Below are 26,711 nucleotides of genomic sequence, written 5' to 3' on the forward strand. Positions count from 1 at the left end.
TTCCCTTTCTCTTCATTTTTGGCATTTTCCCTAATATCTCAATGGAGTAACCAATTTCTTGTACATAAAGTGTAACCTCATCTGGAAGGAGATAAAGTAATTTACCCAAAATACCATAAGGACTTGATGCTTAACTATCCTTCATATAAAATTTAATGTAATACACTATATTTTCACATGTGAATAAAATAATTTTAGGATTGCTTGAGATAGATATCCTATTAGGAAACACTTCCTTTCTGTACCTACTATTTCCTGGAATTCAGCAAGAAAATATTTCAAAATATCCTCCGTATTTGTGAAAACCTTCCACATATGCTTTATTTTTCATATTGTTTGCGCAGAATAATTATCATTTACTCACAACTAATTTAGTTAAAAATTTGCATACTGTCCAAACTACGTTTTTCCTCAGCCAATTTAGCAACCCAAAAATAATTGACAAAGTCTCCCATTGCAGTGCAAGAGAAAATTGAGTCCTTGTCAAGAATATTTTCAAATAGTTTTGGATTCCTTTCTCTTCCTCTTTTTTTTTTTTCCAGAAATGAGCCTGCAATAAAATTCATAATTCTCCATTGCAACTGTTCTGCACAATGATAAAAACTTCTCGCCTAACGTGACTTTAGTTTCATCTTAAATTTATCTTAATCCAGAATCCATTTTGACATTTCAAAATAGTTATTTTTTCCGTGACGTTTGATAATAATTAACTTATCATCTGAATGGAGTTCAGATTTTTTTGAAGCTCTTTTTCATAAATAAACTAGTGGAGGAGATACTAAAGCCATAACAATTCTTGACATCAGACTTCCCCTTCCCTAAGAAAAGATACCAAATGGGCTCGACCATAAGAAAATTCAGTCCTGTAGATATAATTTCTTGAAGGAAAGGAAATCAGTCTTTAGAGATTGACTTGGCTTTGATTTCTTCAACATTGGCTCATATAATAAAAAAATACCATTTTACAAACTTGAACCTTCATCTGACCATAAACTAATTTGATTAAAATTTCAAAGATGTTATTCACCTACTCAATTAAGAATAACAAAATACAAAACCATAAAAAATTATTTTAAAAGAGGTTTTAAATACTCTTTTTCATCAACCAAGCTGTTCATAGTTACATAAAGGTTATTCATGATTCATTCAACGACTTCAAAGTTTCTTTCGGAAAATAAGAAGGAAATAACGTGATACAACAATCAAGCATTTAACGTTATCAATAGTCATGGTTATAGATGTGAAAAATATGATCTTAGACGAGTTCGAGTAGTAAACTGAATAGGATTATTTTATTTTCCAAAGCTGTTAACATTATACTTTCATTCTTGAAGAGATCTAAGTATGAAATTCGTCAGTTCATTCATAATGGAGAGTAGCACGGAAGATTCGCAGGAGAGTTATTTGTGTAAGCTCTTGTAGGAACTCAGAGTAGAACTGAGGATTGACAGAGAGTAATTCCTGCCTATGCCTTGCTAGATACAGGGTAGGATTTGTTTTCCTTGTTCTCATAGTTTGTTACAGGTTATTTAATAGAAAATAATAATAGCTGGTTTTCATCAAAACATTCCTCAAATTATCAGAGTTATAATCGCATTTTTCGGTTTCTTATTTTTGCTTGCCTGGAGGATATATTTTAGACATCTGTGATGATATTAATTAAAAGTTTGTTTATTGAAAGAACTCCTTGTGATTAGTTGCTTCAAATATATCAATTACGAATAATATATTATATTCGTCATATTTGACATCAATAAAACAACAATAACCATTGCCATTGGAAAAAATAATAGTCACACAGGAGTAAAAATTAATGGATTACGTAGAATGTGTGGATTATACCTTTTAAATAGAAACATAGAGTATCATAGTTCGTCTCCCTGATGGATGTATAAAATGATGAGAGGCCAAAAACAGTCCAAATAATCGGTTCCGTAGATATATCAGATTGTTTCGATACAGACATATTCTAAACTGTCTTTAATACGATATTAATGTGGTTTGTTTGTAAACAAAATTGATAATAAAAATTATTTTTTTTCTTTAACAGAATAAAAATAAAAATAATAACTTATTGCTGCACTTGTATTATTTGCAAAAAACTTTTTCTTTCAAAATTAGCATGAAAATTTACTTACATATTTTTTGAACTTTTCAAATAAGCATAAGATATTTTTGGAAGCTGTCTTTTCTCCCTAAAAGTTGATTCATTATATTTATTTAAAAATAAATCATTGAATTGATGGTCTTGTCTTTCGAAATTTTTCAAGCAAAAGAAATCGCCTTCTTCATAAAAGGAATCCGGTCTAACATGTCCTTCCATTTCTTTCTGTTGAAAGTTATAATCCAATAAATTTACACTGAAAAATAAATTAAATAAATTATAATAAATATGTGCTGATTAAGACTTTATATTTGTAATCTAATAATTAGTTAAATTATTGCAAATCATCAGTCAATTTATAGAGGTATACACTAAAAGAACAAAAAATTTTTGTAGAATGGTATTTTCAGGTACTTCTGCCATATTTGATATAGTATTAACAATGAAAAAATTGGCTTAGTGTCAAAATTAGCCTTTTTATTACTGTTGATTTGGGTTAAATATTGGGATCTTATTATTTTTTGTAAGCAGGAACAACTTTATTAAATTAGTACATATAACTAGTGATGCACATTTTGTGTCTTTTTAGCTCGGCCGTTTTTTGGAATTTGGTTAACTGAAGAATGAAGTTTCTTTTCTATTGTCATTATTATTTACCTCTTGAGTAGTGAAATTAATTTTCAAATATGTTATAATTGAACATTCAAGTGTGCTCATAAAAGATGGAGAGTCACTTGGAGGATTTGTTGTGGAACTATAATTGTATGTCATTGTTAGACTCAGAGTAGAATGGAGGATTGCCATTGGAGTATTTCTTGCCAATGTGCTTGTTTATGTCCTTCTCGTACTCCTTTTTCGTAAAAAACTTATTGCTCCTGATCTAAAGAAACGTCATAAAAACCAAGCTGCAATTTCTATTTTTTTGAGCATGCCTACAATACACACAATTTTCAATCACTACATATAGGGTAATTCCATATTAAATCAAAGAAGACATGTCCCCCAACCCTCTCAAATTTGGATGAGTTTTGGCATATTAAGATGTCAAAATTATTATTGCTTGGATTTGAGGCCTTTTAAATGAGAAATTTCAAAGAAAGTGTAGTTATGACCTTTTTGTAATGAGGCAGTAGTATAAATGACCATTCGTCCTTTCCTTCGTCCTATGTAATAATTAACTGTGATTATTTCAAGTATATTATTTTAATTTGAGGTATTTTCAGGGTCCCCATCAGTCTAATTCTGTATACTTCCAGATGGATTAATAAATAGGCACCCACGACAACAAGGTAGACTTATGACTCACATGCACTCAATTTTTTCAAATACTTCACCGTGTATTTTAATTTTGGGAGTGTGCCAAAATATCGTAACGCTATATCTGCAAAATTTTAAATTCCCATAAAATATGATATTTCGTATGGCTTAAATATTTATTAATTTCTAAGCAAATCACTTGTTACCGTGAAATGTAAATAAGAAATGACCAATGTAAATGAAAAGTAGTTGTATTTACTTGAATAACGGTAATGCTGAATACAGGCTTGCCAACCAAATATTATTATTCAAAAAGTTAACCAAATAAATAATAGTGAGTGGGATGAGACAAAGTTATGACTGGAATCTGACGTCACAATCAGGCAACCTTTGTATTTTTAATAGTAAATCAGTGCATTTTTTGAAACAGAAAAAGCGTAAATTGTATGAAAATATAATTATGTATTTGTAGTTAATTTAACAGTTAAATAGAATTAATTATATACTCTTCAAGACTTTCGTGTTTTAAGTTAAAGCATAGCTGGAATCAAGTTGATTCACAATCTTTGCCCAAAAACAAAAATATTGACAAGAATTACCGTTTTCTAACGGAACCGGAATGCTGCACACACATATGAGATGTAGCTACAAGTCAGATGATGGAGTCTAGGGGGTTGAGGTACGAGCTTTGGAGTGGCTAGAAATGGATTTGTAAGTAATTGAAAAGACTCATACGGAATTTTTGAGGTTTTTGAATAGAGAATGGCCCTTCTTCAAACCTCTTTTACTTCTCCCAGCAGCTTTGATTACTTTGAGATAGTAGGCGGGTCTAAGGACGTCTTTTCAATGAATTCGTCCATGAACATGACCTGTTTGGCCTCAATTAGTCTTTGGAAGCTTTGGGGGATAGCTTCAACCGAGAATACCTAGAAAGATCGTGCAGACATGAACCATTTTCCAAGCACTGGCAAACATAGTAAATGTGTGACATTTGACCTCGACCTGCGAATACAATTTTGATTTGATGAAAAAATTTCTAAGATTGAATTGTCGAGTATTTATTGCAACTCAAACTTTTTCTTCTGGAGCCAATAAAAAATTGAAAATACCACATAAAATATGCAATTTCTCAAAAAAAAAAAAAAAAATTAAATCCTCAAAATTGATGAATGAAGACATCATTGAGTACTCAATAACCTTCATAAGTTTTGGGAACGATTCTTACACAAAAAAATCATTTATTTACAAGCATTAGCACTTACATTTATGTTGTTATGTCGACATCAAATAAGATTGTTTCCATGGTTGCCTTATTATTTTTGATGTTATTAAGAAGAGGAGTTAATTTTTACAGAGCAAATGCGCTTATTATCCCTTCTGTAAACATATATCATTTATGCATATGTTGAGCAAAATAGTTTATTCAGTGGTGTAAATCCTGTGAACTTTTTCGCTGGTCCATTTTTTTAGAATGGGTAATCTGAAGAAAGAATTTTCTCTCCCATAGTAGTTGTAATTATTACTTAATAGGTTTTGAAATCTTTGAACTTATAAACTTTATCGCTTGATGCCACTAGTAAAAAAAAACCTTAATCAAAGTAAACCCATTGTTTTTAATAAAATACTAATTCTAAATGAACTATTAGTCTGACTGTAACTATATAATATATTGTATTAATTATTCTATACATCTAAAAATGAATATTCAATATTTTAAATCCATCTTTTGGATATGCTATCCTATTGTGTTGTTCCTGGTTGCTCAAGGGGGGGAGGTTCAAATTACAATGATTGTTCTTTGAAATGGCGGATTGCCGTGAAAAAAATAGACCCTTGCAGGAGGATAAACTTTGGAAACCATTACCTTCATCAGTCATATGCAGGATCCACTTCCAGCCGGAGGATTTACAGGAACAAAAGCAAAGCTATGAAGGTTTTGTAGGAAGATCAAACTTACACTTGAGACCTGATGCATGATAGAGCAGAAAAATGAAGCAAAATGAAGATAAACAACAATTCTTGTAATCATGAAGCAAAAGAAAGTCAATCTGAAGTAAGATTCATAACTTTATGTTGTTTCTATTTATTGTCTTTTCTATTATGCAAATGTCCATGATATTCAAATTGCTGATATTTACATGAATGTAGAGACAGTAGATGTTATCAACAAGAATATAGATCAATAAAGTTCTGACAATACTCGAGGAAAAGAATATCGAAGGAATACCACTTCCACTTTTCTTGACCTCTATGAAGCTTCGTATAACAAAGATGATTTTGAGATATCTATTTTGTCCCAAATACATCAAACTTCTGCTGGGAATGTTTTCAAGACGTGTCTCAATTTCTTATATTATCAATTTAAAAAAAGTGATCTTGTTCTACCCAAAGATATCACCGACTGTTAAATGCCTAAAGAATTTAAGATGAAATTTCCTGATACTAGTATGACCCTTCATGCAACTGAGGTCAGAATAAATAATCCATCTAATGTTAAAGATCAAAGGTTTACATGGAACTACTATAAAAACGTTAATACACTTAAAATAATTGTTGAAATAAGCGTAAGAGGTGTACCTGCGTATAGAGGTGCATGTGGTAACTGTCAAATAATTGAAGGATATGAATAACTCAAAGATGTTCGACTTTCAAAAGGAAATTTGAACATGCCCGATAGAGGCATTATGATGCAAGACCTTTTTGCTGATCAAAACGTAAAAGCAAATGCGAGGCATCAATCAACTTCCAGGGCCCACTGTTGTAAATGACAGAAAAGTTCATGTTGAGCGAGTCATAGGACTCGTTAAGACATATTAAATTATGGGGGGAGAATTGGATTGCGATAAAACTAGAAAAGGAGGACGCATATTATATTTTGCTTCGTTAAATGTAACGTTCGTAAGAATAAAGTAAATAAAAATTCCTACACAAACTAAAAGAAAATCCGAGGTTACCTTTGGAGTTGCAATACGTACTATACTGTTCTGTCCATGTATTTGGTAAAAGAAGTTTTTACTCGTCTATTGCTCCATTTTTCATCATTACGGATTAATATAAATTAAAACGAAAGAGGCATCAATTACTACAACTATATCTTGAGCTTACTTCTATTATTAATTTTCAACATTATTACTTGTTAATTTTTCAAATTCAAAGTGTTGCAAAATTACAAAAAAAAATCATAAATAGATTTACATAATTTTTACACAGTCTTTTATCTAAAAATGAGTAGATGGCTATGTTAAATAAGCATGATCAAGTACGACTGATTATTACTATTTCGGTGGCATTTCGGTGTAGGATCATCATCAACGTGGGTACCTTAAATGTAGATGGTATTAATTAAGAAATGAATTTTTAACAGTGATAGAACTGAAACAACTCTCAATTGATTTCTTAAATTGGAATAGGTTCCCCCGAGCTAATTTTCTCTATTGTTTGAATTATTGTAACTGTTCTGTACAATACTCAAACACGTCAACGGTTCCATTAGGGACAAAATCTTCCAAAACTAGGAGGGAGGATACTATGTGTTTCCACGTAGTGTGATCCCAAATTCTAGCTGCACATTCAAAGTTGCTATTTAAAACTTCTCCTGATGTTGCCACAACAAGCTTTATGTAGTAATAAATACTCTTCATTTTGGCTCCTACTTCCCGTAAAGAGCATCTTCTCATCATCAGGTTTGAAGACCCTCATAGCCAGTACTGAGCTACATAACTCAATTGCTATGTACATTGGTGCATGATCATGGTTCTGATTACTACTTCCCACCTGACAGTACACAAAGTAGTACCAAATATGATCATTTGTCATATGGGGCCACTACAATCTATTATATTCAACAAAAGTCTTGAATACTGAGGATTCTTGGCAGAGTAGCATTGGATTATCTTCAGGAATCTGAAAGGATGAACAAACGAAATCATTATTCCGATCATATGATTGAAGACGCTCAATCATCTGGATTTTCCTTCAATGAGTGCTTGCACCATTTTGTTCAAAGTTCAAATTTCAGTTTTGCCAATATCCAGTCAGAATAATTTGATTTAAATACATATTTTAAGAGATTTTAATCCTCACAGCTTATCATAAGAAGTAATGAGAAAAAATGTAGGGGTGTTATAAAATACATCATCAGGTGTATTTATGTTGAACCTCTTTGTTTACTCTCACACCGTATTCCTGGGTAGCGAACATCCTTTCCAAAATAGACTAAATTATATTCAAAACCTAATTGAACATTCGTGTCTGCTCATAAAGGAAGAACCCTGAGGATTTTTTTCGGAGTTATATTTGTAAGTCCTTGTTGGACTCACAGTAGAATTGCAGATAGATATCTGAGTAATTCTAGAAAATGTCTTTGTTAACTTCCTTCTCTTCTTCCTCGCTAGTGACAGCTGATTGTAGCTGATCTAATGAAATTTAATGAGCATTATTATTTCTCTTGTACAGAGCATTCTTCAAATTGTCAGAGTTACCATGTTGATTTTTGGGTTTTTTTAGAATGCCAATTGCAGAGATGAGGGAAGCTGGCTTAAGAAATTGTATTCCTGTCCTTTTGGAAACGGAGCACAAGTATATTATAACCAATTACTTAGTTTATTTATCGAAAATAAAAAATTATCAAAATTGACATGACGTATCAAGAATTGACAAATGACAACAAAATATATAGGCTTTTTTTTGTTAGTGAGGTAAAGCCGTACTAGAGATGGAAATTTATATATATGTGTATTGAATTAGAATATACTTCCACGGTAAGAATGATTCATTGTTATACTATAATGTTCACTTGTACCTAATCGGTGCAACTGACAACTGCAATCTGACCACATAACCTAAGAAAATACCTTTAAGTCAATATATATACATAACAAATGTATATTTCCTTCATTAGAAGCGACCGGGATAAGAACCCACACACATTGATTTTATGAAATTAGGACAGTTTTTTTCCCCTTCTCTAATTAAAAACTCGACAACATTTGTTGTTTAACAAATTATGGGAGTGACTTTTTTTAACAATTCTATTCATATAATTAATAAAAAATTTTGTTTATGATACATATACTTCACTTACCTGGCATGATTGGTTTTTATAATTGGATACACATATTTCTCCATTTCATTAATTGTTAATTGATTGCCTTTTTCTAATTTTTCTATTGAAGGAGAGGTATCCTCCAATACAATGATACCATTTTTGATATCTGAAGCTTTTTGCAATGCTTCAAGTTCAGCTTCTTGTCTCCTTAGAACTTCAATCTGTCCAAATTTTGTATTGCACCAGTTGTTATGAATCATAACACCGCCATAAAGTTTACCAACAGTTAAGTATCCCTTGCCTGTACCTTTAATTTTAAGCATATCAAATATGATTCCCCAAATATTTCATTTACTATTACTCTTTGCTGTTGGTACTAATAAATCAATTTTATCTCTTTTTGTATGAGGCCAACATTTTATTATTGTTGTTCGTAATTCAATATCAGCTTGATCCATCTCACTGGACTCTCGAACATTTATCTTTAAATGTTCCCTTATAAGAGCAAATAAGGTTGTTGTAAAATGTACCTAAAGTTTTAACAAAAAATAAAAATATGCCTATTAAATATTATTAAAAGTATATATATTTCATGCAAATATTCATGCATTAATACATATTGATATAATATATTTTTATAAATATATTGTTTTCTTCTTTGATATTGCATTATAGCAACACAGCGGTTCTCATTGTTTACTATTATTTGTACCATTGAATAAATTTGGTTTTCATACCAACATTATTTAAAACTTGTGAAAAAAAAATTGAATACTCAAATGATATTAGCTATTTCAAAATTTCTTTTGAAATTATTTACTTTTAGAAGAAAAAGTTATTTAACAACACGCACAAAATTCTGTAAAAATTATATATTGCTAGTTTTAGTCGGTTATAAGTTTTGAACTTGAAACTTAGTTTTGAAAATGTTTTGAACTTGAAACTTAGTTTTGAAAATGTTTTGAACTTTTTTTTATGATTCCCATAGGCATTTCACACAAAAAAAGTTTTGGTGCCCCAGAAATACACGAAAATTTTATCGTTTTTCAACGTTGAATCTAATTTAGTTATTTCATTTGGAGTATTCTACTTTTATATACCTCAAAAACTGTACAACTTCTTTCACGAGCGCGCTAGTATATGTATTTATACTCTTCAAGCCTGGTACTATCTTACGATTGGAACGCGGAACAGTATGAAAATAATGGCTGAACGATGAGCGCTTAACAAAAATAAAATGTAACAAAACTCCAAAATAGTGGAACACTTACAAGCCTGCCAAAAACAAGTTACTCTTATTATTACCATACTTCCCGAGTTCATCTGTTTGTAAAGACAATATCAAAGTAATCATTAAATTAGCTCTTTGATCAATTCTGTCTCTTGGAATTTTGATATCCACACTTCGTGCAAGTCTATTTTTACCGATGTTTACCCTTTCTATACAACTAGAAAGCCTTTCATGGTTGCCTTGTAATTCATAAAATATAGTACCCAAATAATTGTAAAAATATGGTTAATAACCATAACTTGTGTGTTCTTTCTTGTAGGTCTCCATTTCATCCGATTTTGATGTTTAGAAATGTATTAATTTTTACATTTCTGTTTAATTCTATGAACTATATCGGTGAGTTGTCTTCCTCTTGAAGCAGGAGTATCGTGTGAATCAACAAGCTTTTCTGGAATATCTGTTATGTTGAATCAAGGGATCAACCTAGGTGGTGTTATTGATTTTTGTTCGAATTGGAGGATAATGTTACAAGGGGACAGCTATTGATGACAGATTCTATTTAAATCAATGCAGTTTCCAATTAATGTTTTTAAAACATACAGATTTCAATTTTCGAAACAAAAATATTTTTTGTAAGCTTCCTCACCGTTCCCCATGCTCTTCCTTGGTAAGGAACTCTTGGTTGGATAAATTTCAATTAATGCCTATTGAGGCTGATCAATCACAGAGGTTTTTTTTTTCATTTTGAAAGAATCTAGGGATAATATGTAAATACCCAACAAAGTTTTTTCCATGATCGTCCCCTTGACACGTAGAATTCATCTTCACAAAAAAATAAAAATGTAATTATAAAACATGAAGAAGTAAATGAATCCGACGACTAGACATATCAGGAAAGAAACAAATATACATTTCTTACATATTTTATAAGTGGAGTAGATCATTATTGTAGCTCCAAAAACTATATTGGTTTGAAAAAAGGGAGAACCTTAATTTGCAATTTACAAAGGCAAATTTCTAAATTTTTTTTTCTGTATTTTCCAGGTATAACCAAAATCTTTGACATATTGATGTCAGAGTTTGTTTTCGGTTCAACATGTAATATTGTCCTTTGGTGGAATTCTATCAACAAAAATGCTCAGCTCGGCTGATACAACACGTTAATAGATTGCAAACATCATGAGGCAGAAATTGAGTGTTCTCAAATCTCTTTTCAACCCTTATACATAATGTTTTCATTTATCCCAGAAAAGACTCAACTAAAATATAGCATTTTAATTTAAATATGTATTATCACTTAACTCTAGACCACATGGAAGACTCACGCTTTTTTGTAGTTGCAGAATGTTTTTTTTTTTATTGAAGTTAACAATAATTTATTTATTAGAACAATCGACATTTGATATTAAAATAAAAACTTAGCTATCTTATGTTAAACAAAAAACTTTATTTTTCCCTCAACCACCAATTGCAATAAATTTGCAATAATATTGATTTATGTTATTTTTAGCCTCCTAAATTGAATATAGATATATTCTTAATGTTGAGTACAACTCACTCATTTTACCTTATATAATAACTATAATTTAGATTATTTAAAAATTTGGTAGTTCCTCGAGATGAAATTGTCTTGGGACGAATTTTCCTCAGATGCACTTTCCTAGGGATGAACTTGTTTTGGGATGCACTTTCCTCGCGGTGAACTTTTACGAAATGAACTTTCCTCGGAGCTAAAAGAGGGAGGCGAACATTCCAGAAGTAAGCTGTGAACTTTCCTGTAACTGCTACAAAGCCACTCAAAGAGCATCGTCGTTTACTATTCAGCGTACTGTCAAACCTTCAGGAGGTTGAACTTCGTCTCCTCTTCGTCAGAATGGGGAAATTAAGTTTGATTTTTTTAGGGTAATGACTGGGTGTGGAGAGAATTTCTCCATTGAACAAGTAGAACCTATACGGGATTTCCCCCTTCTTAAGTCTCGGAAGGAACTACAAGGATTTTTTGGTATGGTTCAATACTACTCCAGATTTTTTTCCAACCTAACAAGATATACAGGGAGGCTTCAACCTTTATTATGCAAAACATGCTAAATTGGATTTTGATTTCACGCCTTTCAGGTCTTTCAAAATATAAAGATTGTTCTTTTGGAGTAGATTATGTTAGTATCAAATGTATACCTTCAGTACTGACAACCAGGCCCTCTTTGAAAAGTACGGGTGCATCACTCAAGCATTGGATCATTGGCATGTGAGCACTTCCTTTTGGCAGGAAAATCCTTGCTGTTATGGATGTGTTGTCTCACATCCATTGCTTCTTCAAATGTTTTCATTTTTTTACATTTACTCTTCAAAAACTTTTGGTACCAAGTGTTGAGTCTGAGTATCAGTTCTAAATTTCGAGACAATTAAGATATTTCGCGTTCATATCGGAAGTCTACTCCTACATTAGACTGGGCAATCAAAATTTCTAGTAGACACATTATCCTGGCTCTAAGCTCCTTTTAGAAAAAAGAAGTTTACTTTCTTCATAGATGTTGTGCATGACCAGGCATGGTTTGTTCCTCAAAGTCTTGAATTTATATCTTGGCAATTATCAACGAGATACTTTGGGACCAAATACTGCGGAATGAATCTTTGCAAGGCTCCAAATGGTTTCTTAGTTAGAACTGTGATTAACACCATTTTATGTCCTCAATCTATAATATTCGTGCTATCCTACTTGAATCACAAAAGGCAAAACGTTTCAAGGATCTTTTTTTCAACAGTCCATTAAGGAAACTTGGACTTTGATGCACTGTCTGATCTCAGCCCCCTTAAAAGGTTGTGAGAAGAGTTACATACAAATACTTGCTTGTTTTTCTTGCTTGTGATTAGCTCCTCTCTGTTCCTCTTGGCGGTCCTGAGCATATTGCCAATATGAGTACTTTGTTTCCCCTCATGGACACACTACAAGTTTCTGAAGCATGGCATTTATGGACGTAGATAAAAAACTTTTTTTCTCCAAATACAGATTATTGAAAGTAGAGACATATATTGTCATTATCCAGTGTTCTTTCTATGCCCTCGCTTTAGCCTTTACTGGTCCATATTTTCACACATCTCAAAGAAAACATATGGGCAATGGCCCACCGTTTGGACCTGTGGTTCACTTGCACAATACGTGGGCTAGGTTGTATTATTTTATTTCTAAGGGCTCCTTTATGCTCAGGAAAGGGGGTACCGGTATTTTGACCTAGCTATTCGTACCCCCAGTTCATTTGTACAACCCGTAGGCTTTGTTGTATAATAGAATATTAGAAGGGATCATTTATGGTCAAGGAAAACTGGATCGAGATCTTCTCTTTTCAGCTATGTTCAGTCACATTTTACATTTTGTGTTGCAATGTCGTTATTAATGTATTTTGCAAAAATTTATCAACTCTCATGTTTCGAATATTATATTTAGAATAATAAATAGGTAGAAAAGAACAATATATATAAAATTAGGAATATCTCGGAGAGACTAATAGGAACACAAAATATCATTTTGGAAAGACTACAGATATTTTAATATATATATGTATAAAATTTCATTATATAATATACATCTTCCAAAATTTTAAAGTTTGGATCATTTATATTTTCAACGTCACCTTAGTTTTCTAGAAAAAAATCATATGTTGTTAACTTAATTTCATCCAAATAAAGGATAAGTCTTGTAGATGAGCCCAAATTTAATCGTGGGCACCTCACAGAGTGTGTAATTCTTATTGAACAATGGGAAAACTGAATAAGATGCCGTTTGGTCAACATATTCAAGGGATAGTTCCTCCAATTTTCATTTCAAAGGAATAATTGTATTTTGACTTACAAATAAAAATAAGTCATATCGTGTATCAAAATTTGGATTCATCAACAGGGGGAAGGGGATATTTTATCCTATCTTTTCACTTTTTTAGAGAAAATAAAAATATTTTAGCGTTTTGGCCTTAAAGGCTGAATAATGTCCAAATTATTATATTATCTAACAAGAGGGTGGGTTCATAAAGGAAAAGGATAAGGAAATAAATAGTATTTACTCTTTTTTCTTCTCCTTCATTTCATATCCTGCTAAGCCGGTGTCAATGGACAATATTTAATGAAATTATTGTCGATTGATGAATTACATTAATGTCTAACAAAATACCAATTTATTCTTTTGAGATATGAATTACGATCTACTTATGAACTGACTGATTGATAATTGATAACTACCACGTTGTCAGTGTGTATTCTTACCGATGCTTCTGCTCGAATAAATCACATTTAACTTTTACATATATTTATGGTCAAACATATATTTATTTTTCATACTTTAGAATTATTAATATTCGTTATTAAATAAAAGTAGGTAAAACTTTTTTTATGGGATTTTTTTTCCTCATCCTTCAAATTATTCATTATATTATTTTATTCAGGGATGTTTCAAAGAAAATGTATACGTAAAATTAGGATATTAAGTCACACTCATAAGATAAGACCAATTTAGTGTAAGCCAAGGTGAGAGTCAAACTATTGGGATGAAAAATATAACATTTCACAGGCCAATAATAATTCTCATTAATCACAATTAAAACCAAAGCAACAGCAATGCTCTATTATGCAACCCCTATAAGTAATAATACACTTGCTTAAACATGTCTTTATAGACTAACTTTAAACTCATATTAATATTTTTTAACACTGATGCAGCTGCAGTGAGCTAGCACTGCAGTACCATTAGATCAGGCAGTTGATTGAAAAAAATTGAAATTCATTTATTCAAAAATAGTTGATTAATTTTTTTTTTATAACCAAACGTGGATTTTATTTTTTTAGAGAAATAAGATTGAAATTATAATTCATAGAGCCTCCAAGTAACCTCTTAAAATTACCATACCTTTTATAACATTACCCCCGTTGTGGGTTTTATACTCACCATAACTTAGGAAATATTATTATCCGAAGGAGAAAAGGATATTTTTGAAAAGAAAACCTTTTTTTTTAAAACATCATCTGATAAAACCTCCATAGTATAGTTTAGATACTGTTCTGACACTCAACTAACCCACCAAAGGGTTTTTATTCTGAACTTTTTTGTAAAATGGTACTAAACAGTGTTTTATTAATACAATTCTTTCAATAACGATTTTTTATTTCATAGTTTTTGATTATCTTAAAATGGAACCTATATATATTTAAACATTTTTATAAGTTCAGTTGGTTGTTTACCTAAAATAAGAGCTTATCACAACATAATTAGGAGCAAACGTGGGGCAGGTCATATGTTTGGAATTCCTATTTTGTGAATGGCATTTTTTGCTACATAAAATAAAATAAAAATCCTATTCACTGGGAATTGAATTATCATCCTTCTGGACTGTTATCTTAAAGAATTACAAAGAACCATCCTTATTTGGATGTGCTTCTATATCTAATTAATATTGAATGAAGTCATGAGGGGCCATCGAATTTAAATCTTTATCTCCTTGGCAGAGGGAGATGCCTCCCCTGGATTTGACATCGAATGGACAACATATATGCCTTACTACTCAAGAATCACTGACTAACTTTACTAAACTAATTCATTGGTATTTATAATCACGGTCAATTCCTAGAACAACATATGTTTAGTATGTATATAGAGATACATGATGAAAGCTGATACATTTCGAAATATTCTGTTGAATGTTTTATTTTTGATATTTGTATAAATTCAACTATATTCTTCTAATTTAGGTTATTTGTAACTATTGATAGCATAGTAAAAATTTAACTATCTATTTTTTATATTAAAATTTTGTAATGTACATTACTTACTTTTCCTTCTGTATCCATCGGCATGTTCATCCTTATCAGCTTTTTGAAAGCCATTCTTTCAGGGCATTTCTTTCCAAATCCAAGTGGAGGATCAATACTTCTCAAAAGATTAAATACTTCAGTATAATGTATTCGGCCTCTGTAAAACGGTAAGCCTTTTATCTCTATTCATTATGTTTAATATTATTAAATTTATTAAAAATGTAGGAAAATATACTGTGTTTAGCTTTTTGAATAAATAATAAATGTACAAAAAAAAAAAAAACTTCATATTTACATTCCACTTGGATCAAACTCAGACCAAGTTGTAATAAATTCTCCAAGATGATGAGAACCAAGTATTGATGTATCTCTAGTTAAATAATCAAAGTTATCCATAATAACTGCGACAAACAGGTTTAACATAATAAATGAACAAAAAAATATAAAGGAGATAAAATATATATAAGTTAATGAGGATCCACAGTTTTGTTCTTGATTTATTAGCGTTCCTGAAGTTATATTATATTCTAATGCTTTCAAATCACATGACCGACCTGAAAGTACCGCTAACATGATATCAGGCCATGCTTCACCTGTTGCACATCTATCAAAATTAACTTTATAATTATAAAGATTTTTATTATAAAAATTGTTTACCTAAAAAGTAACATTATTGATTGAAATATATGTCTGAAATTATTATGTCTTGAAATTGATGTATCAGGATCCATTACAACAGACCCAAAGAGTTGCATACCAACAATAGCATAAATAAAAAACAGCATACCCATTAGCATGCAAACATATGGTAAGGCCTTTAAAGATTGTACGAATGTATAAAGAAGGATTCTGACACTAACACTTCTTCGAAGGAGTTTAATAAGTCGTGCTGCTCTGAAAAGTTTGAGGAAATCAACTGACACCATTTGTGTAGCGTCAATAATTGATCCAACAACAGTGATAAAATCAAAAGTATTCCAGAAATCGTTAAAGTAGTTCTAGAAATATAAATAAATCATTTACTATGTTAATTACATTATTTTCTTTCCAATTTTTTTTAATTCAAATATTATAATATTTAAATAAGAAAAATTTATGAATTACTTTCTTAATTCAATTATACGTTTTCATATAAATTTTATTTAAATATAAAAGATAAACAATTAATATGCTTATTGTTCAAGTATTTCTTAATCGAACGTTTTACTTATATCAAGATTTAAGAAAACAAAACAAAAGTCAAAGAAAAATACAAATATTAATTCATATCAGGTGCTACACTGAAATCTGAACACTTACTAATTCAATAATTAATTAAGGTTGAGTGATGAAAATTAATTTGTATTCCTATATAAAGAATAAACAACAAATAAAAAAACAGAAGAAACCTGAGATTTCTGGCTTACGTACAAGTCGACAAAATGACACTTGAATGTAAACGATGCAATATCATTCGCGCACTCAATGCAGTTCGGAGTCTCCAGGACCACCGTCTACCATGTCAGCAAGTCCGAAACGTTGGAGAGGAGAATGAATCTTTTCAAAAGGCCAAACTGGATTGGAAGGATTTAAAGACTATTATGAAGGATATAAAAAAAAGTGGATGGAAAGAGCCTTGTGATGGTGGACATACCACTTTTTACACCAGCAATGAAAGAAATTCATCTTTTCTGTTGTAAAACTCTTTTGAATGACTCTCTTCAGTTATTTTGAACTATTTTTTTACACTTTTGGTCCCCTTATAGCTTTGAGGCTTGTAATGTCGGTCATCCAAACACTTATCCTCTCAAAACGACTGTCAGCCAGAACTGGGAAGACATGACAGGAGACTACATCCTCACCAGGCACCAGGTCTTCCACACCGCTTGGAAGCCATCATGGCCCATAACAGGGACTACATGAATTATTAAGAGAACTCAGACACACATATATTTATAGTATTCATTTTGTTGAAATTCTATAGTTACTTTATAAATGATATCTTGTTGAAGCTTAAAATTCAAAGTGTTCAGATTTTAATGTATCACTCATTATAAGAAGAAAAAAAAATACTTTTTTTGCTGATATTAGTATACAATATTCAACTAAAAAAATAATTATATTCTTGAGCCTATGTTTAAAAGATAATTTTTTGAAAGGCAAACTTTAGCAAAATTAGTCAAATTAAATTAACTAATTTAATATATACTAAAAGGTGTCTTTATATGTGTATTTTATATATACCAATATAAAAAGCCTATGTTAAGACATAGGCAGATTCTCATATTTTTGTTTTGTTGGAATATCTAGGGGGTCAACTGTTGGCTTTGGCGTTGAACTTGTGGTCAAACCATCGAAATTTGTTTTACTGAAATTGTATTAACTGCTCGCAAATTTGTCTTTTTTTCTCAGAAATAACATAATTATTTTCTATATATGGTTAAACTTTAAAAAGTTTATGTAATTTAATTCTCGATTCTGCCACATTAAAAGATCTCGAAGGAAAATTGAGAACCTTAAATATAAACAGCGCAATAATACAAGTATAAGAGCAGACTTCACTATAACAAATATGGCTGCGTTGTTACTTTCACAATAGTCGACTTCCCCTCATTGTATGTTTGACAAACACATTTGTCAGTAATAGTAGCATGCCAAAATAATCAAAAATAATATTGTTGAACAGTCAGATCGAGCAAAACTATTGAATATAACTTTTATTTTTAGAAATTTGATAAGTCTGAAATACTTTCACAGTTTAAAAATTCACTCTTCTGTCTGTTTTTGAAGCCCACGAATTAATAAGTGCATCAATTTCTAGTTGTGGTATCAAATCTTTGTTAAGGCTTATGCAAAAAAGGTCCCCGAGAAACTGATTTGTAGATACTTTCAACCTCACACTGAACATCTGTACTGTTGATACTTCGACTCTGCAGCTCTTTAGACAGGAATGACATTTCAGTAGGATACTTCTCGAGTGTGACAAGCCCTATAATCTGCTGGGCAGTTGTCAAATTATGGTAAAAACCCCTTACTTGCTCAACTTGTTTTGGATCATGTCCTCTTGGGTTTTGAGTAACTCTGATTAAAGTTTCTAAAATAACGCGAGGTTTACCGCTGAATGTGGATAAAAAGATATCAATTTGCCGTTTTGGGATTCATCTATCTCATCGTGAGCCCTCATGGGAACTTCGTTAGTTTCAAAACAGAGGATATGTTTGAATAGACATATAAGAGTTCTCTCTTTTTATGGGCTATTTCTACCCCTTCCGGACATATTCTATCGAATATGTTTCTTGTTTTTCCATCTTGGATCTTTTCAACTCTATCCACCTGGTATAACTGCTTTTATGAAGCTCAGATCTTTCATATTCATGAAATACTTTAATATTGTCGAGGGCATTTGCCCAGTTAAAGTATACTACTTTAGTGAATGTCAAAGCACCAGATGAGGTTCACGTTTTTGAAGAAAATTTTGAAGAACAGTAAGAAAAAATCGGCATCTTTTTCAACATTATACTCGAGCTAAGGAATTGTTGATACCATGATAAATGGAAACTCTTAGTTTTTCTTGACTTGGGATCACGTACTGGGAACTTCAAGAGCTTTGGCTGTCTTGGTCCTGAAAGTGTATTTTAGGTTTCTTGGTATGGTATTCGTAGATTGTTTTAGAATCTACAACTACGGTACTTGTATTTCTGTCCCTTTAGAACATTTATATCTTCAATCTTATTTACTTCTTGACTTTGCTGCTCCAACCCTTCCAAATCATTGGCACTAGAGGATGTCTTGAGCGACTGCAATACAATCATCACGGATTTGTTCTTGTTCAACAATCTGATATAGATTAATGTTTATTTATTGGAGACCCCACCGAAAATTTGGAGTCAATAAGATTTTTTTTTATGGTTCCATTCTATTTTGAAGTTGAATCGGACTTTAAAAAGTGGGTTTTATGTTATAAAATGAACAAAAAAGGAAGTTTGTTATGACTACAGATTAGAGTGTTTGCTATTTTGTAAAGTTGACCAAATTGAAAACTATCATACGTCAAGAGATTTTTTTAGGTGTAAATAATGACCTCCTGAAAAAAAATTAAATGCCATCAAAACCGTTACTGTCCATCCGGTCAAAGTTCCAGTGTACCGGAAGTACTTCAAAATGAGATCAAATAAAAAAGGAAAACAATCTTATTACAATTATGGTCCACAAAAAAAAGAAAAATATTTAATTTTTTGAATTTGTTAGTAACTTTGTAAGTTAAAACTCATAAAGTAACTACTGACGGCATACAAATATAGATAAATAACCATGGATTTTCTATTTATCGAGCAATTTCTATTATTTAATTTTTTTCCAGATTAAGATACAAATGGTCATATACATACATAGTTTTTAAATCTTTAAATACTCAGCAAATTAATTCATGAAATCAGACGTTTGAAAGTTTTTCTTCAATTTTGATCTTGAGTGATGTGTAGTGATTTTTTTTTTTTTGTCTTTTCTCTGGATCATATGTTTTCTGGGATTCTTTTGATGTTGATCCTACATATCGTTTGAGAATGACACGGAATATCTAACAGAGTTAAATCTTCACCTTGTCTATATTTTAATAATTCATTATTTATTTTATCAAATGTTCTGTTTCGTAATTTTCAAGGTTTGTATTCAAGTTAATAAAATCTAGGTAACTAGTTGGATGTGCATTTAGAAATTATTTTCTAGGAAAAAATTGTATGACTTGACCTTTTTGGCTTCTTTTATGATCTTGTAAGATAATGTTCACTGTATTTTGGATTTTTCTAGTCCTAAGGTTTGAATCGAACAAGACACGTATTAGGACATTTTCTGGATGTGGAAAGAAGGAATTTGTATTAAATGAAACCGATTTTTCATTTCTTTCTTCAAAGTTGAGATGCTGGTAATAGGTCATTACCAACACCTAAACACATCTCATGGTCAATGATAATTTTGAATTTGGTAAACTTTACAAGATAGCGAAGACTCCACTGCAGTTGCAAGGATCTCAGAAATTATGTTTCACTCGTCCATCGCTGGTTAGTGTATTCCATGCGTCACCCCCAGGGAGACAGGGTTAAAATGGACATGATATACTAAATGAGTCAGTTAATTTAACGTCATAATCAACGAAGCGAGAGGAGAGGTATACTAATGAAACCCCAAAATACCATAAATTCCATGTCCTAAGATGACATTGGTGCAAGTAACCTTTTAAAAGGATTATTAAAATCAAAATAACTTATTTTAGTTACCTCGATGTTGGAGGGTTCATTTCATATTCGTTTCGTGAAGAAGGATATCAATTTCAATTGCCTTTTCTTTTCCCTTTGCACGTTTAAACTATGCTGCTTAGGAATTATCATTATGTATCGTACCCAAACTCGCAATAACACTTCAACACACTCTGACTCAGTTAGAAACTAACTTATTCATAGTTATCTTCAGGAATATGAATTGAGTATCAATTTTGTGCCAGCCCTGCTTTTTTTTTGTATCTGTCCCTGCGTTAATCATTTCTTTTCTATGAAGATGATTAATTCTAACTACTTACTCATTTTTTTCTTCCTGAAAAATATGCTGAGCGCAGGAACATAAGCTAAAATAGCTGTAAGGCAGAAAATATAATACTATATTATCATTATTGAGGATTGAAAATACATATACCAACCCCCTTCTACTTTATTCTTCCTGAACGAGGGAATGCGAAGGGGAATTAAGATTGTTGATCTCCATGCAGATCTTACAATTCAAGAGCAACGATAATGTTATTTAAGTTGGCTACTCCTATAAAGAATTTATCCATATTTGTTCATGCCTTTTTTCTCTTTCTACAGTGGTGTTGCGTGGGTGAAATAAAAATGAGTGAGAATGAGGGGGGCTGCGCACACTCTTGTTGCACTTCCAAACGAAATCCACCTATGTTTTAAGATGAGGATAACATTTAAGCTAATGAATGATGTCTTATTTTAAGGTTAACGATTTTTAATGAAGTATATAATTATATAATTTTTAAAATGTTTCTTTCACAGTCCTTCAAAGAATAATAACTAAGTAGTGCCACTAAATAAAGATTTGAAAATATCTAAAATCCTGCTTTCAATAATTTGTTCCCGAAATCAAAAGAATGACTGCTAGGAAAATCTACTATTACTACATACTACACTCGGTGGGAAAACTTATAAAGAATGTTGTTGGTGAAACATACCAGAGAAAAGTCAAATGGACACTATTTTCAAGTTTAAGAGGATGAAAGATTTATTTTTCTTTTTTTAAACCACTAAGTGGGTAACAATCAAATTTGCCGCTGTTGCACCTATCCATGACCTCTAGCTGAACTCAATTACATATTTTTTTTAATTTAAGAGAAGCTTCATTCTCTAATGCCACTTTCCTTCTTTTTTCTTTCTGAACGATATCCGATATCCTAAAAGAATTGTTGGTGTCTGAAGTGAATGTTCACCAAAATAAAAATTCATTTTTATAAGATTTCATTTGTGTGACGATAGTATAAAAGCCAGCTGGGATTTTTTCCATGAAACAGGAAAAAATGTATTATAAGTTTTTTATTTCAATGAAAAACAGAAAAAGGTTTTTTAAAGAGTCAAATACAATATTAAACCACTTAAAAAAAACTTTCTAACAACTTATTAATATGATTGATATTTATTAAATATTTAGATAAAAATATTGTATATAAGTTCAGTCAATTTGATCGTGCGGTATTTGAACTTTAAATCGAATTTTGATATCATCAATATAATCAATTTTAGTTGGTGAGGGATGCTCTTAATAAGCTTATCCCTTTCTTATTTTTGTTATTCTGGCAACGTGAATACTTATAAACTCTTCTTTAATAATAATTTAATACACTCTTCTTTAATAATAATTTTTTACGTCATGACGTCTCATTATATTTAATGATTAGTGTTAACAAAAATCTGATCTTATCAAGGTCAGTTAACATTAAAAACCGTAGCCCCTAAGGGCTTTATCACTTTTTTTGTATTAATATAAAATATAGTAATCATATCAATGGATACGTTTATCATACTGTCGCAATATTAAGAAAAAGCATCCCAGCTTGCTTTTATGTTATTACAACACATTTGTCTTTTTCCAAAAGATAATTGAAGTCTTTTTATGTTTCTTAAAAAAAAGGCAATATCTGAGACACCGAATAACAGTATGAGCAGAATAGGAGAAATGAAAACTACTATTCAATTATTTAATTTTAGTTTTATTTGCTAGTAAATCCTTTTTTTTTCTATTATAACTTCATATTTTATCTGTTTTTCAGATAGACTATTCAAGCCTCGCTTCCGATACCATTATTAATTTTCAGGATAGAGTGGATGTGTATAAAGTAAAAACTAAATACAGCGATTAGGAACGGAAAAACAGGTGATGTGTATGATCTTTCTTCTTTTTTGTTCATCTTTAATAAGTCGTGGTGTGTTATTATCTTCCTCTAAAAAATGAATTTTCGCCAATTTTTTGTATAAATTGATTTAAAAAGGTATAATATAATGAATATATATAACTTTAAATATAATTTTAGTCTTTCCCTGCATTAACACTATTTTAATATAAAAAGTTCTCCTGTTTACAGCAATAATTCATTTTCTATATCAAAAATCATACAACAACAGGAAGCTGGTATTAAATAAGGCTTTAATTCAGGTGTGCCATATGTCTTGCTACCGCCATCTCTAATTATGAATCTCTTCTCTCATTGTAAAAAAAAAAAAAAAAAAAAGAAGACGATCCTAAACTATAAAAGTTAATGTGGTTATATTTTATAGTTATCTTTATCAGCAAAGCAGCAAAGTATATTCAGCTTTGCCATTATTTGCATAAATGGTTTATGGGAACTTTTAATTGATAATACATTGTAAGTAATCTCATAAATTCAGTAAACTTATTCTTGAAAATATGAATTTTGTTATACATATTTCAAAAATTAATGAGTCACAAGTAATTTTCTGAATTATTAAATTGTTTTCCATTATATTTAAATATCACTCTTCTGAAGATTTAGGGTCTACACATCAATATTCAATAAATAAATTACAGATTACGCTAAATGTTTAAGATTTGACGATAGTGCATATAAAAATGATTGTTTTGTATTCATTGACACTAAATGATAGATTAAATGCCTTGATAATTGTAAATCATATTAATATAACCTATACACCTACAATTATTTATTTATTTATCAACTTTGAATAATAGTGTAATACACCTACTTATGAATAAAATTATGTGCCTCATAGATTTAAACTTATATTTTTATTTATCTAGAAAAGAGGACCACATTCACTTTCAAAATAGAAGCTCGTCTTCTATTTTTTTTTTAATGAGAGAAGATACATATAGTTAGTAAGGCAATCGGAAGCAAGACTTGAAGATTATTGAATTACAGCAACAATTGATTCTTATTAATGGATTTAGTGTCTTGGATATCAGTTGTTTGTTGTGTACATCAACATTAAAGGATTCAAATTAATGAAAGAGTTTCTAGGAATAAGAGACGAAATATAGTCGACCTTGGAAGGAGTTTCGATGAACAAGCTATAAATGATGGATCAGAACTCACTTTGTTTCTCAATGTGCATTTCATTTCTGTATTATTTCCCTTTATCAAAGTCCTCAGTTCTTATATAAATATACAATGATTCTATAGAAGAATGGAGCTTTGGGGATGTATATTTGAAGTAAATAGATGATTAAGCAAAAGATTTGGATTTGAAAAGACATCTGTAAAATAAATTATACTTATATTAAAGGATATAGGATCCACCGAGTGAGACACGAGAATCTCTTCTGAAAAGATGAGATACTTAAACATCAAGCATATACTACTGTCATTAACAAATACTTATTTAATAGAACTATAATTCGACGATGGTCCATATATCTGGATACTCAAAAAAGATCCATTTAAAAACACTTTGATTGTCTTAGAAGTCATTGATTTGATATAAATATTACTATTAGGGTCAAGGTTTATCCCAAGAACTGTAAAAAAAAAGTGTTTAATCATTTCATGTAATTCTCCTTCATGATGAAGGTTTCGTGGTGCTTCTTATTCTCTTTTACTGGGATGTTACTGTTTATTTTTTATCATTATTTAAATTTTATAGAATGTCTTAAATGCTCTTTATTTAATATATTTTGCATACTTTGTCTTGATTTGTTATCATATTTTGTCAATTTTGCCCAATGGCTTATGGAAAGAATTATAATTAATTTTGCACTTTAACTGTGTTAATTAAATTTTGTTGTGTATTTTTGTTATTTCTTTTCTATCGTTAGTTTTCCTATGGTAATAATATTAATTATATCAGATAACGATATATCGTTCAGCCCTAATGTAGAGTTAATGAGAATCGAATTAATCTTTCTTGATTTTCAAAATGCCAACTAATGCAGTCTCCACCAGGATTTTAGGAAAATATGGCAGCAATTCCCCAATAGATTGGGAGTTCTCCAAATTAGAGGGACCGTGGACAAACGGTGTCTGAAAGAGAATTTTTGGTATATTTAAAAGACAATTTAGAATTGTAGCACAACAAAATTGCCTCACAGTCCTAGAAATGAAAATTTTAAGTATCATAAATGAGAGACTACTGGGAGTTTCCAATCAAGATCCTCTATCACCTTCAACAATTACTCTAAACCTCCTTATTTATGGTCGTTAAAAGGGTGTAATAAACACTTCAAATGAATCTATCTTGTCCACATTACCCTTCGGTAACATGTGTTTGTCAACGAAAAAAAATTTCTGAAAGTTTTTTGGACAAGGTGGAGATAATAATATTTAAATGAATTAAGTATAAGTAGAAAATGGTTAAAATATTGTACCAACTCAATCGAAAAGGGTGATACAGTAATCCTAAAACTTGAATATTAGAAAAAAATCATAGAAGTTAGCATGGATTACTGTAGTCCATAAAAACCAAGTCAAGGTTGTCACTTCAGCAACACTGACACTGGGACAAAGTTTGGCAATACAATGTAAACATATTGTTTCTCTAAAGTTACACTTCAATTAATAAGAGAGACTTCCTGGAAAAATCTACAGCCCTACAACCTGGAGGCCTATCAATTTCAGTAGAAATTAGGTAGGATATGCAAAGACACAGGCACAAAAATGTTGTATTCTCACAAACCCATCATTTTCTGGAGGTATGTTGGAATAGCAGTCTTTTACATACCTGGTCATATACCTATTAGCAACCCTTATTATAATTATCTGGTTTTTCCTCCAAAAGTAATAAAGTTTTTTTGTATTCTTATAATGATATTATTTACTCGGAATATAGAACGCTATACAAATACAAGTCTTTTATTATTGTCCAGTGTTTTATTAAGTAGTAAGTAATAGAGTTTAATGATTTAATTATCCTTGGTTATAGAGAGAGTCCTAAATCATCACAAACTGAAAGTGATCCTCTTCTGAGGCTTAAATACGTTTGCTTCAATACGAAGTCAAATAATCTTAAGGAGTTGAAATGTCGCAGTCCGTTTAATAAAATGAAGACATTACCCTGATTGTAGAATGGAATGCAAGCCAGAGACCCAGAGGAGAGGGACTTGTCACTTGAAATTGCAATTCCTTGAAATAGAATCGCTGTCAAAGTTTTTGGAGTTCCAGAATGAGGAGTGCGGACCTACTCCAGGAGACAAATCACTTCCCACTTTGTCATTGGAGTTATTAATTTCTTCAGTCTCTAAACACGGACTATAAGACGGAGATAGATAAAATCGACGAAAAATAAAAAAAGTGTATATGTAAAAATATGATTTTGAAGTTTCTTATGAAATGACGGCATTAATAATCATAAGTCACTTAGTATTATTCTGTTTGTGCCATTATAATATGAACTATTAAATCATTGTGGGTTTAAGGCAACTCTACAATTTTGAACTATTGATATTGCTATTCTAGATGCCTTTTTCACTTACGCTTAGGAATGGGAATTATAACATATCAGTGAAAATGAAACACTACTATTTATAGTGATCTCGGCCAGCAGATTTGTTATCTCTCAATGTTTTACTATATTTTCTCTTAGGAGTGATTTTTAGGCTCACTGGAATTTAGTCAATATTCACATCCCTACTTATGTTATCATTGTTTTTATAATATACACTGCTACTTTTCACATTTCTGCTCCAACTGTATGATAAATCTTTATCAACAATTTGTCCTTATTACAATAATTTTTACTCAAACACTGTGTACTCATACATAATAATTAATAAATAAA

The 26,711-nt window shown here is 30.8% G+C and overlaps 1 protein-coding gene across 1 annotated transcript in view; it reads right to left on the minus strand.

Annotated features, from left to right (window-relative positions):
• LOC121126887 (voltage-dependent calcium channel type A subunit alpha-1-like) overlaps positions 1-26,711 on the minus strand; it is a 208,752-nt gene that overhangs the window by 22,810 nt on the left and 159,231 nt on the right. Inside the window, 6 exon segments of the mRNA XM_071892078.1 lie at positions 2,139-2,360; positions 8,445-8,715; positions 8,770-8,938; positions 15,454-15,592; positions 15,731-16,039; positions 16,093-16,433. Coding sequence (XP_071748179.1) covers positions 2,139-2,360; positions 8,445-8,715; positions 8,770-8,938; positions 15,454-15,592; positions 15,731-16,039; positions 16,093-16,433 — 1,451 coding nt within the window.

The sequence above is a fragment of the Lepeophtheirus salmonis genome, chromosome 12 (genome assembly GCF_016086655.4).
Source record: "Lepeophtheirus salmonis chromosome 12, UVic_Lsal_1.4, whole genome shotgun sequence".
Taxonomy (NCBI): Eukaryota; Metazoa; Arthropoda; class Copepoda; order Siphonostomatoida; family Caligidae; genus Lepeophtheirus; species Lepeophtheirus salmonis.